The 14,120-nt window shown below is 33.9% G+C and overlaps 1 protein-coding gene across 2 annotated transcripts in view; it reads left to right on the top strand.

Annotated features, from left to right (window-relative positions):
- Positions 1-16: 16 nt before the first annotated feature.
- LOC139149933 (PHD finger protein 21A-like) overlaps positions 17-14,120 on the top strand; it is a 72,117-nt gene continuing 58,013 nt past the window's right edge. For both annotated transcript variants that reach the window (XM_070723147.1, XM_070722392.1), the window contains exons 1-3: positions 17-211; positions 627-659; positions 810-875. In XM_070723147.1, the coding sequence (XP_070579248.1) occupies positions 143-211; positions 627-659; positions 810-875 (168 nt within the window). In that variant the 5' untranslated portion in view covers positions 17-142. The remainder of the gene's footprint in view (positions 212-626; positions 660-809; positions 876-14,120) is intronic.

The raw sequence follows: 14,120 nt of genomic DNA, 5'->3' as shown, positions 1-14,120 counted from the left end.
TGGCGTAAGATTGTGCTGCGGTCTTTTGCACTGTCTGTAGTATTACTTTGCTTCACTCCAGAGATTCCCCGGCGTTTTAATTTTACCAAAAACTTGGAAATTTAACTCAGATTTCAAGTTGGAGTGTGCAGGAGTTCTGTCCATGAAGATGTCGAACACGGAGCTTGAGGGGTTGCAGTCGCAGCTGAGAAAGGAGATCCAGAGTCATCAGGTAGCAAGTTGTTGTATTTTGTTGAGAATGAATGGTGAAAATAAGTTATGTGGGCCAGTACAGTGGAATTATGGTGGCCGGTGGTTGTAGTCTCATCGAAGAGAATATCATAATATATGCGTAACTTCGAGCCATGGCTAGGTATTATTCTTGCCGATGTGCCTTTGGACTTCTTTATCAACGATGTTTTTGAGCGTTATCTGGTAATATATCAATCGGTGCAACGAGTTCGGATGAGGAGTATCGAGTATACGTATTTCATCCGAGTTCGGAGAGTGATCAGTGAAGCATACATCATCAGATGAAATTTACATTCTCTTTTGTCCACTTGAAAAAATATATAAAAAAACTTGTTTCCCAGCGTCGTCTATCACCTTTACTGTCGTACTCTAATCAATGTATCAAACTCTTTCAGGTCATAGTTATGAAGATTCAAAACGACCCACAGGTAATTTTACATTAAAATTTTGATCGCACTGGTTGTCGAGGAAATTCTGCGTATTTATTGTGAACTTTGTGTTGACCTTTTCGTCCTCTCCTTTTGTTGTCACGTACAGTGTAAACAACTAACCAAAGTGTTTCTTTCTGCATCACATAGAATCCGGAACTACAGCGGCAACTCCACGAGCACCAAGCTAAAATTATGGCGCTGAGCGACAAACAAGTATGCCATATTTTCTTTTTTAATTCAAGACTCCCCGTAAAACATAAGAAAGACAGTGGCCCGCTACGTTACCTAGTAAGTTGATGTCAGGGTGGGCCTACAAATATTTGTTGTGTCTATTAAAATTTTAGCCAACATAAAAGGCTGTTTCATATTATCTGTGTATATTACCAAAATAATAATGTCATGGTTTGTCAGAGAGAGAAATAATCCACCCCAAGTTGTGAATTTAACAAACTGATGGTAATATATTCATAGTTGTTAACTCATTAACATATAGAGTTCAAACATTCTTTTAAGTGGTGATAACTCCAAATATTATTTCATGGGGGGAATTTTCATTCACGGTTCCAAATTTTTTATGTATTTGTGACACAAAATTGTTGTGTGGCTACGGTTTTTATGAGAGCAATATGATCAGTCACAAGGTAATACTGCATGCATCCACCAGTGCATGTAAAGGGTTGCATCAATATCATATCTGTGATCAGAGAGTTACAATTAGCAATTTTAGGTTAAAATGCATTGCTTTAAAGAAGCATATGATTGTATAGCATTTAAAGGTTAATTTTGGAATGTTTTAGGATCGTTTTACAGAAGTTTTATTATCCATTACATGTAGATATGGCCTTGGATACATGTAAAACTGACCAATGTCATTGAAATATATGAATTTGTAAATTATTATGAATATTGTGTTGTTGAGTTGTTGCTGCAAGTCATAGAACACATAAAGTGAATATGAGAGGGAATTGTGGTTGTCAAAATGTAAGTAATATATAATGGTGGTTCATCAGGAAAATATTGTCATGGTGATCTGCTGCTAGGTTGAAGGTCAGCTTTTGTAGAAGACTGCTCCTACAGTGACAAAGATAATAACAGGCCAATTGAATAGTAATATATACCTCTTATCAGAAGCATAACAAAAATACATATTACTGAACTTACTGTCGCAAAATTATTTCTAATTTTCAGCACACAACACAGTCTATTTTTATAGGGAGGCTGCAAGAATGTACTAAAACTTTACTAAAATAGAATGAAAAAAAATTTATGACTGTAAATATATTAATAAACATAATTAGATTTTGATTGTGTACATTTGTTCAGGAACACAAGTAGATATAATTTTTCATGACATCTTCAAAATATGAGAAATAGATGTTCTGAACTACCAAATTATGAATATCAATGTGCATTGAAGTTGTATCAAATCAAGTGCAACATTAGAAGCTACTGTAGAATGTTTTTTGCAAGTTCATGGAAAATTGAGCATACTTGAGATGGAATTCTGTATTGTAATGGTGAATGCCTACGTTATAATTTCATGTTTCTTATGAAGAAAAAGGTTACTTAAAACTGGTAATTCTGTAGTTATTGTAGTTGTCGTAATGCTGGAGGCATACTTGCATGATGTAGTTGTCAAATGCTGTATTATCAATTACAAGTTTTGTGGATTGTAATCTTGGCTCAACTTGAGTCCTTCCTGAACCTTTGAATTATATCTATGTTTATTTCAAAGCAGTATCAATAACTTCTGGCCAGCATTAGCAATTTATACTTTTTAGTTTCATTATTGTTTTACCTCATCAAATTTCAACCCGGATAGTTCTATTGTTTTTCCTCAAATCTTACAATATGAAAGTCCTTTTCGTAGGGTAGCCTTGCTCCGTCTGTTTGTCCTTTATTTTATCAAATCAAAGCAATTGGATTTCCATAATGAATTCTTGTCAAGGTAGTTGCATGTTTATTACATGATTGTAACACAAAGTATTTTATAACATGATGTCCAAATCTTCCCCTGCAAGTGAAGAGGCTTATGAGAAGTCCTTAGTCATAACACACATTTGAAGGTAGAGATAATCACATAACTTTTTATGGAGAGCGCTATGTATTATGTTATGTTATTCTAAATTAGATTATGTGCAACTGTACAAATTTAGATGATATTATTTACATACAGAGTATGTGACAGTGCTATTTCATTTAGCTGCAACTTCAATCACGAAGTACACATCTTTTATCAATAATTAAATCTCACACAGTGAAAGTAATATCACATGCTACTAGCTGTACTGAACAGGGTTACATTCAATTTGTCACTTGCTTCACTTCCAGTGCCATAGCAATGTGCAACCAATATGTATCCCTTTTGATAACAGTGATCAGTCTCAGTATTCCACTTCAACATCAATCTTTCAATTTTATAATGTGCTTTCTCCCTTTTGGATGCAAAACGTACAGAGGACACCACTTGTAAATGCCAGATACAAATGTTTATGTAATATGATAGCAATCACCCCCTCTGTAGGCCAGTATACACTTGATTTTGGTACACACGCATGCTATATATGTCTCGCATTGTACTCAAATATTGGATATATCCGTAGATATTATTGCTTAATTTTAGAACAATTATGCATCAATATGATGGCTCTACTTCATCTGTCAGACTGGGGGAGAATTGTGCTACATATATATGTAATAATGCTCAGTATTACCTTATCATAGCAGGTTGTTTATCCAACCATAAACTTCTGTTTTTCAAAACAAAAAAAAACTAATAACATCACAGTCTATGAGTGTTCTTGGCTAATAATCATAAAACTTCAATTTTATACTTTGGCAACTAATGATAAAAAGGCACTTCTTGAAGTGTTTGTATGGAAATTATGACATTTTGCAGGTCAGTTCAGCAAATGTTAACTTGACCTTGGAATAGTGTTATTCCAGATAGGGGTCCTGTGCATGTGGTTGCACCGATATTCCAGTTCCTTTATGTTGTTGTACATGTACAAATACTCTGTGCTCTTGGTGAAATAAGTCCAAGGTTCATTCATATTTTAATGATTGACTGTTTGTTCTTGAAAGCATTTGGAACATTGCAAGCATGATAGCCCCAGGAGTTCAATCCATTGGTGTGACCTTCAAATTACCCTATAGATCTTGTATGTTTTTCTCAGATTGTCATACTGCATGCTTCTCCAAATTTTGTCCAGATGGGGCAGTACTCTGAAGGTTATAGATGCTTTCTATAGGCCACAGTTTATTTGGTTTGAAAGATTCCCATGCAGCAATCCCAGTGACCTTATTAGCATATTTTATCTAGTGTCCAGAAGATGAAGTCTGATTTGGAAATTAATACTGTTATACTTATGTTGTATAGAGTAACTTGATATCATGAATAGACATTATTAGATCTTGTATGTTGTAAAATCTTTAATATTCACTGGTATAGTAAGTAAGTAAACATATGAATAAATCAAACTTTCAGCATATCAATATTTTGTCACAATATGTCCAAATCTTAGGTCTACTTTAAACCAGACAAATGGCACTCTATTTAATGACGATTTGCAGGTATGGCAAAAGTCTGTCTGGATTCACCTTCTGTCCATTTTTCCAAGAGTTGCTTTTTGAGAATTTTTCAGGTACTGGAATTTATGCCTTGCAAGTTGAATGTATTTTAATGAACAAGTATGTATTTTGTCGACAGACAAAGACAGAGAGAAGAGTTGGTAAACTTAAAATTGATTTGGACTGAAAATGTTTCCATCAACTTAAATTTTAGAAATACCATTTATGTCATGGAAACCCCATTCCAGGTCACGTACCTCATTTTAACTTCGATTAGGGGAGGGGGAATTGAAGGTAGTAAAATGGCAAAATATACTTGAACAAAATGGGATTCTTGTCATGGAATTTGAGTTTCTGATACAAACAAATTGTTGTTAAGATATTTTAAGTTTATATGATATTTTTAACATAATCAAAAAATTTAATTAATATTTATAATATAAGGCCTTGAAGGCATAGCTATACTATAAGCATTATTTTCACTTACCAAACCTGCTGTAATTACCATGTCAAGTGGGTGAAAATTCAAATAGATTTTGGCACAATACCACTTTTTACTAAATTGCCAGATTGGGAAGTTATTACATAGTCTAGAAGCAAGTGGGTTACAATATCAAACCATCTAGAAAAGCATTGCTGCCCTAATGCAGACATGTACATGTACTGTACAGTTCTGCATTATTTTATCATGTTGTAATTCTGTAAGTTTAAGGTGCTTGGTTGAAATGTGATAACGATGCATTGATTGTGTCATTGGATGGTTTATTATGTGAAGTGAAAATGCTTTATCATAAGTCACTTAACTAGTACATGATTTATCAAATATCACTCTTGAATGTATTTTATTCTTATTGACTGGAGTACCTCAACTTGAGCTACTGTAAGTAAAAGAGTAAATGTGATTGATCATAGGCCACAGAACTTACTAAATGATAATAATGTGAAATTTTATGACTTCATATTAAAGAAAGAGAGAATTTCACCAGTGAAGCAGGTATTTCTAAACCACCATTACAATGGTAGGATAAATTTATATAAGCAAACACAGCACTGCGCTATAACAGGGCTTTGGAACAGGTTTGTGTATAAAGTGTGCAGGATATTTCTTTATACTGTACCATACAAAAACATGTTTGCTGTGTTTTTATTCGCTCTAATATTTCCTTGTAAATTTGGTTTGAAAACGTCAAAGTTTATCCAAACCAATGGTAAGCTTAACACTCTTTTTACTGGGCTCCATAGACAAACCACAGAAATAACTACAACTTGGGAGAAAGAGGATTAATTATACATTGATTGAGCACCAATCTCCAACTATCAATAACTTTCAATCAAAAATCTATTCATGTCATTTAGAAATTGTAAAAGGCAAACAAGTACACTGAAAAAAAATAATTGAATGTTATCATGATTTTATGAATAGATGAACAGGCAGGACACAATAGAGAACATTGCCAGAAAGTATACCGTAGTAAACACAGTCACAATTTCTCAGCCTAACCATGAAACTCATTCTGCATTAAAAGTGGTATGGATACATACACTGTTGTATGGATTGTGTGTGACACTTGGTTTGTCCCTGTTGTTGCAATGCTATAAGATATTTGTCATGCGCAGGATATTGAAGTCCAAGAAGTAAGTCACATATTCATGTCATCACATTACAATCTGGTCATCCTTGCATTACCAAAGTAGTTGTACACCAGATAATAACAATTGATGATGTCATATTTTATCTTTGGCTTGGCAAGTGTAGCAAATTTGGCAAAAGTCTCCTTGCCAAATGCTACTTTCTTCTCACATTTTGCAATTTGGCAAGTAGGCAATACTGCTTATGGCAGAGACTTAACATTGCTAAATCATCAGTGTTATTTAATTTACAGTACTCTGTACTGTAGTAGCATGAAAACAGGCAAGGCAGCTCTACATTTGTAAAAATATTTCAAAGCTGAGTCTCATTCTGTGTTTCAAATAATATATGTGACAACTTGCACACTGTGAATCAATGTGCACTGGCTTTCCAGTGTGTGCACAGTGTACAGTAAGTGAGGCTACCCACAATTCCCGGTGATTTGTTCACTCAGACATTTTTTGCTAAAGGCTTTTTCAATTTTATCAGTTTCTTAACGATTTTTAACTTACAATTTAAGTTCAGGATTATTTGTTAAAATTATGTTCCAAAATTATTGATTATGTTTAAAATTCAAGAGTAAATTGAATGAGAAGTCGATGTTTCGAGGTGCTAAAAATTGCACACTTGCCTAGATAAAGTTATCAGCAACTAAGATGGTCTCATCATACCACCTGTCAGACATGCAAATTTCCTTTGTTACAAACATTAAAAAAAATCAATACCCTTTCTTTTGCCAACACAGATGCAACTTATTCCCTTAGTTTCCTTGGAAATATTGTGTATGGCTGTCAAAAATTTATGTCGACAAAATTACAAATTGCTATCTCCTCCGCGGAAAAGGTGTTGATCTTCTCATTATTGACAGTGAGAAATCAGAAAATCATGATAATCAGAACTATGTTGCCCGAAATTTGAAATATGGACCGAGTTGTTCTCTGTACAGAAGAAATTTGCTTCACTTCAGTGAGTGATCTCCGTGTGTACTGATCATGGAGAATTCTGGGTAGCCTCACTTACTGTGCAGTGTACAGAACGAATGGGTTACATGTTTTCAATAATTTCAAGTCATCTCAGCATCCCACACAAGTACTTCATCTTTCATTCTTTCAAGGTCATATTGCCACATTGTTTGTCTTCAGTATGTTTTGCCATCTTTACTATACAGAGTAATCACAGAGCAACAGGCTGCTTCCTACATGTATGCATCCAGCATACTAGTGAGGTACTAGGTGCATCCAGGTTTTTCCTTGAGCCCTGTGAGTCTGCATACAGATAGAATTATGTATGTAAAATATACTGTAAATAAATCTGTAAAGTTTAGAGACCCTGCAACAATCTTTATAATTCAACACTTGATATAGTTTGCTTACCAGTGCTTCAGTACTGTGGTCACAACTACATGGTATGAAGACATCCTTTTAAGATGGCCTATCGTTAACAAGTCTTTAGTCTGCCTGTAAATTTCTTGTTGTGTATAGAATTAAAATGAAATATTGGAATAACACTTATCACATACCTCTTCCAATATTTGTGAACTTCAAAAGTTACACTTGACCTCTGATATCTAATTCAAGAAATGAAAGGTGTATGTACATTTCAAGTGATTGCACACATATTTGGAATGGGAAAAAGAGCTTCAAATTTTGTTCTTTTGACTCAAGTACACCTACATGTGTACAACATTTCAGTCTTTGTAGATTGTTCTACTGTAGATTGCTTACTGTATCTGTGCTCTATGCTTTACCATATAAACAATATTCTCTACATTTTGATATGTTTGTGTATACCATTATGTATCTAGCTATTTATTTGTTTTTAGCTCACGTTTGGTATACCAATGTGAGGTTATCGTATAAGCTGAATCAGTTCATTTGCATCTGATTTGCATGTCTGTATGTATGTATGTATGTATTTATGTATGTCCGTGCACATCAAAAACACCTAAACCGCAGCACCTACTGTCTTAGTATTTGGTGTACAGGTGCACCTAGGGATGGAGATGTGAATTTGTTCAAATGAACTTGTCAGTGTCAAAAATATGCAAATGAGGGGAAAAAAAGAAAAAAACACTGCAAATTGCTAAAACTCTGTAACCGTTGGTTAGATTGGGCTGAAACTTGGTGTGCATGTTCCTTTATAGGTATTCTAAATTAGGTCTATAATTTGGGATGAAATTTGCATGTTTCTATTTTTGGGGTAATTTTTTCAGTTTTTAGTCAAAAAATGTTTTTCTCTGAAACTACTCATCTGATTGCTTTGAAAGTTGGTATACATGTTCCTCAGGATGACCTCAGTCAAGTTTATACAAATTGAAATGAAATTTTCATATTTGTAAATTTGGGGCAATTTTCCAAATTTTTGGTCAAAATGTTTTTTATTCAAAAACTACTAAGGCCAAAGTAACTAAATTCTTTGTTTTGCGTCCACTCTAAATGGGAAAAGGTACGCGTCTAAGCTGCTGAAAAACACACACAAGAAAATTAACACAATGTAATTTGATTGAGGCAAATAAAAAATTGTAACAAAATTTTAGTTCAGAAAAGCTAAGCGGCCATGTCCTAAAATTTCCTATTCAAATACACTGTGTGTGTTTTGCATGAAAATCTTAAAAACCTAAGCAGATGGGGACGCAAAACAAATAATTTAATTACTTTGGCCTAATCTGATAGCTTTGATATTTAGTATACAGGTTCCTCAGGTTGATCAAAATTAGTTTTATGAATATTGTGAAGATATCTCCAATTTTGTATTTTTGCTGAATTTTTTCCTTATTTTTCTCTTTTTAAGTAAAATTTCTTCTTCTCTGAAAGCGCTAGCCCAATTGCTCTCAAATTTAGATTGGATGTTTGTGAGGATGTTACCCTTCTAATTGTTGAAATTACGACAAAATTGGAAATATTACTGTTTTGGGGCAATTTTTGTCATTTTTGGTCAAAAAATCTTAAAAAATATTTTCTTTTTAAAGCCCCTGAACAGACAGCTTTCATATTTTGTGTACAGATGTCCAGGGATGACAATAGTTAGATATGTGGAAATTGTCTTGAAATATACAAATTTGTATTTTTAAGACTTTTTTGTCATTTTTGGTCAAGAAAACTTGTTCTCAAAATTACTTGTCTGATAGCTTTGTAATTTGGTACAAAAGTCCCGAGGAATGTTATTAGATAAATTTTCTGCTCAAAGTGTTGGGAAACCCCCAAATTTGTATATTTGTAATTTTCTCAGTTTGTGACCTTAAATGACCTACACCAACCCAGGATATGTTGTAAGACAGTTTTGAAGGCTGTGAATATAATTTTGTCGTATTTGGTATCAATTTGTAGTAAAATTTGATCCAGAAAACAAGGTAAGGTGAATTTTTTCATTGCGGACCAATTTTTTGCAACTTTTCTATGTAAGACACACAAGAACTGATGAGAAATTTGGATCTAGGATAATTCCAGATGTTTTAATCACGGCCCACAGTGGAAGGCATTTCACTATCTGTAACTAACTTAAGTGCTGTTTACATTAGAATGATAGTACTCATAGCAGTAATTAAAACATCCCAAAGGTTGTAAATACATTTCCTGCCAGCTGGTCTTATGTAAGGGGTTGAACATTTGATATTCAGGAGGGGGTAGGGGTAGAAGATTGATGAGGTAGCATTACTAACCAGATACCTTGTACATTTTTTCCCACTCTTTATTTTTTCCCTACTCTCCCACCTTTTCTTTTGGCTAATTTTTTTGTTGACATTTGCTTATGTATATAAGATCTGCTTGTCCCATTGCTATAGAAGTTGATATGCATGTTCCTAAAGATGACCTCCAGTACCTAAGTAGCAGACCTTATTTGCTTTTGTCATTCTTGTTTTTCTGGTTTAAATATTTCTTGAATTTACCAATTCAAAGCGAATTTGGCACACTGTCCTTGACGGTATTTTTGTTATTTTGTAAACTGAAGAATACCAATGTCTTCACAAGGAAGTAAAATGTAACAATCTTGAAATGATGCCTGTATGTTGTACATTTGCGTACATTTCTGCTCATCTTGATTGTGATAGATAGGGAAGCCTTGTCAAATCAGAAATAACAGATCTTATAAATGACAAAACTGAACAATAAAAATAGTAAATAACAATTAATTGTTTGGAAATTATTAATGAAATTGATGAATTTAGAATACTGTTTAAAAAGAACATCTTGACGATGATCTCTCATATACATGTATATTCAGGAGATTAATTGGTAAATGATAGATCGGCAGCTGATCCTTAAATTATGAAATTTGATGAAATTTGTAACATGACTGGAAAATATTTAGCTTGAAGTTGAATCTATCGGGGAATAATAGCTATGTCATACAGTAGTTGATGGTATTTGTTCAGTTTCTTGTATATTTAGATTAAAGCCCTATGGTGATACTCCTCAAAAGAATGATGACATTTCGCCCAATTCTTCACCAAGTTGCCAAGTGTGGATTGACAAGACTGCTTGTAACAGCATGTGTTTTTTTGGATGCCATGGCAAAACTTGCGTAGATGTTCTTGAGCATGCACAGCAGTGTGGTTACTTTGTTAGCCGGGTTGGGCATGAATACTGTGTGATTCAACATCATTTACCATGTATTATTAGCTACTATAGACTATAGTCTATAGAAGCTATTGGGATGGGTATCCGTCCGGCGTCCGTCGTCAGTCTGTATGTATGTATGTATGTATGTCCGTTTGTGAGGCGTCCGTCCACTCAAATATCTTGAGAACCGCAGTATTTACTGATTTGATATTTGTTGTGCAGATGAAAAATATGATTTCGAGAAACTAATTTTTTTAATTTTTTGATATTGTTGAAAATACGCAAATTAATGCCAAAAAAGGTGTTTTTGGTAAAAAATCTTCTTCTTCATAACCGCTGGTCAGACAGCTTTGTTATTTGGTATACAGGTCCCTAGGGATAACCAAACTTAGATTTGTTCAAATTGTGATGAAATATGCAAATGAGTATTTTTAAGGAATTTTTTTGTCATTTTTGGTCAAAGTTTGACTTACATTGTATGTAATTCTTGTACTGTATAAACCCTATCAATTCACCCAGAAAAAAATAATTAATATGATTTTAAATAATTGAATTAATTAGGAAATCATCAAAGCCAAAATAATTTTAGTGTGGAATTATCAGAAAGTACAACTTTTTTTGACAGTTCATAGTGAATTGAGGATTAAAACATGTAAAGGCAACTTTCCTGAATCCCACTTTGATATATTCTGAACCACCATTTACGTTATCTAAAAGAAATTGCTCATAATAGTTTGTCATGATAGGGTGGTCAAATAAATAGAGATAGAGAAAGTTCTAATTCCATTTATGGTTGACTTGGTAAGGATAAAATAAGATTACCTTTTGAGGAAAAAAATAGAGTGGTCAATTAAAAGAGTGGTCAAAGTGATAGGGTTTTTATGGTAAAGCTGGGCTGTATAAAGATTCCTCATGTGCTATTTATAGCAATTATGCAATCTGTGTAAACAGTGCATTGAAAGTGTAACATGATTCCTTATAATGCTTTTGATGACCTTGAACTTCTTAAGTTTCAAACATTTGTCTCTTCAGTGTGCTTTCTCTGAGTACGTACAGTCTCAACTTATTCAACAGAACTTACTTACAATGTTAATTTGAAAGTTAAAATGTGCTTGGTTAAAAGGATGAAAATACTGATATTAAAAGATTATATCAGCTCAAGATTCTTTATAACCTGACAGATATGCTGTTTTTTTATGACGTAAATCTTGATTGAAGCAAATCTTGTTTACTTTAATTAGAATGTAATTAATTCTCGTTTATTTGCTATTATAGACTAATATAGTCTGATGAAATATGCAAATATGTATTTTTACAGAATTTTTTCCATTTTTGGTCAGGCCATCCTGAAATGAGCTATCAAAGATATCCACCTTCTTCATCAATACATGTGTCACAAAAGGTTATTGTCTACATAATACAGCAGAGCTCTGTCAACTGTTGAGTCGCTTGTTTTTTTCAAAACCGCTGGTCAGACAGCTTTAATATTTGGTTTACATGTCCCTAGGATGACCTTAGTGAGATAATTTCATACAATCAGGATATACTTAATTTTGTATCCATGTCTATAGTAGCTTCAGGGACTTTGGCCCTATATTATTATAAATTGAAGATGCCATTTCAAACAAAAAATGAAACAAATGGACCAAAGTTAGCATTACTTGGGCTTTTAATCTTAATACTCAGGCAAAGTGCGCCACCAACAATGTATGCCACTAGCAGTCATAGCCGGCACTGATGTTGGACTCTTTCCCAAACAAAAAAAAAGTAATCTACAGCATATTCAGAAGTATTCAAATATGTCCCATGTTCATTGGTACATGTATTTCCTCAATTTACTAACCAGCTCACACCTATAACCTAAATTATTTCAAATATAACAGTGGAGTTATATCGGCCATTAGGACACCTGTTTAAACTATTAGTTGGCTTTGCCAAGATGTACACAGGTAAATGGGATGAAAAGCTTTAACCCTTATTCTGCCAAGCCTATCAGTTCCTGTCTGCTGAGTCTGTAAATTGTAGTGTGATTTAGTCAAGGTTTAGAAATATTGTCATCTGTGTGTTATGGTTATAGAAGGTTAAGTCAGTGAAATCATGGTTTCAGAGGCTTTCAAATGTTCAAGTTTTCATTAAAATATGGGACACATTATGCTCATTGGTTTTAATAAACTTGATCCGACTGTGAAATATGAAGTTTGGAGGATTAGTGTTAACATGACTGCAAAACACTCTTGTATCCAATTGAGGATGCCTCCTAGGGTGAAAATTATATAGTATATTGTGAGATTTGATGCCCCCTGTTTTTTGTCTCCAGTGTGTGCTGGAAGTACAAACTAGGGAGGCCAATGTCAATACTCTTTGAGCATGTGTATTATCACCTGACCTGTGTAGTAGACGGTTAAGGCAGTCAAAATCATGTTTATAGTATCTGTTTTCAGAGTCCTTCAAATGATCAAGTTTTGTTAAAGTGTAACAAATGAGAAATTTTATACCTCACTGGTTTTAACAAACTTGATCTGACAGTGATGGAGGATAGATGTTAACATGACTACAAAACTGTTAAACACAGTTATTTCAAATTGAGGATGCCACCTAGAGGTGAAAATTGTACATGTAGTATGTTATGAGATTCGATGATTATAGAATATTACGAGAATTGTTTTGGTCCCCAGTGTGTGTGCTTGAAGCACACATTAGGGAGGCCAATTGTCATCACTGTGTGTGTCCCTCCATGTGCACTTATTGTAATGTTTGTGGAGCTCATAAAAACTATCAGGCAGGAAGAGATGATTTTCACCAAAAACACTTTGTAGGTGAATATCTGGAACTGAGTGGATTATTTTGGCCATTGCTTGCACAATTTTAATACATGTAAGTGAATCTTGTCTAAGTTGGATATTCTTGAACAGTAACAGAGTAATGCAAAAAATTGGTGGAGTGACTGATTAGGCATCAGTGAATAGGCTGTGATGATGTTCTTGTTCATGGTTAGTTTTCACATTAGAAGTGATGGCATTTTCGAAAATTTTGCTTTGTTTGTGAGTAAACAAAGAGAAGTGATGAGCCTGCATAAAGTGATAAATCAATGCAACTGAGTTTAACTTACCATTGGGTAAGAGAGCAATTGTCTTCCCTGGAACCTTTATCAAGCCAAAATCAAAATATGGGAAATCACACAACAGCACACTGTTGAAAAAACACTGTAATATCCCCATGTATTAGTCATCATGAAATGCTAGACTTTGAAACAGTACTTATGTTTCAGTGTCTCTTCCTTTGTATGTAACTATTTGGAAAAAAAATGTTTTTGGTCATATTTTCAATGATGCACATCTAAGTATGGTGACTTTCCGTCGAAGAACGTTTTTCAGGGAAGTTTTATTACAAGCTGGTGTTCTTTAATTCTGAGGGTTTTTGAGTTTGCAGTCTCATTTGTTGATTGTTTTCAAATCATTGTACATGCCTTCACTCCAGTGCAGTCTTAAGGCAATTGTCATTGCCATGTAAATACATCATACTTTTCTGCAGTTGTTGGTTTCATCATAAATCAATTAATTCAACATGCATACGGAATCAAAGGGGATCTCTTTGAACAAGGATAACAGCAACTAAAAGACGTCGAACATTAATGATTAATGTTTTGTACCATACAGTGTAAAACAAAAATTCATAAATCAAGGCCCACACCCTAACAAA

Source organism: Ptychodera flava, chromosome 1 (assembly GCF_041260155.1).
Source record: "Ptychodera flava strain L36383 chromosome 1, AS_Pfla_20210202, whole genome shotgun sequence".
Lineage (NCBI taxonomy): Eukaryota > Metazoa > Hemichordata > Enteropneusta > Ptychoderidae > Ptychodera > Ptychodera flava.
This window is presented reverse-complemented; position numbering and strand designations above follow the sequence as displayed.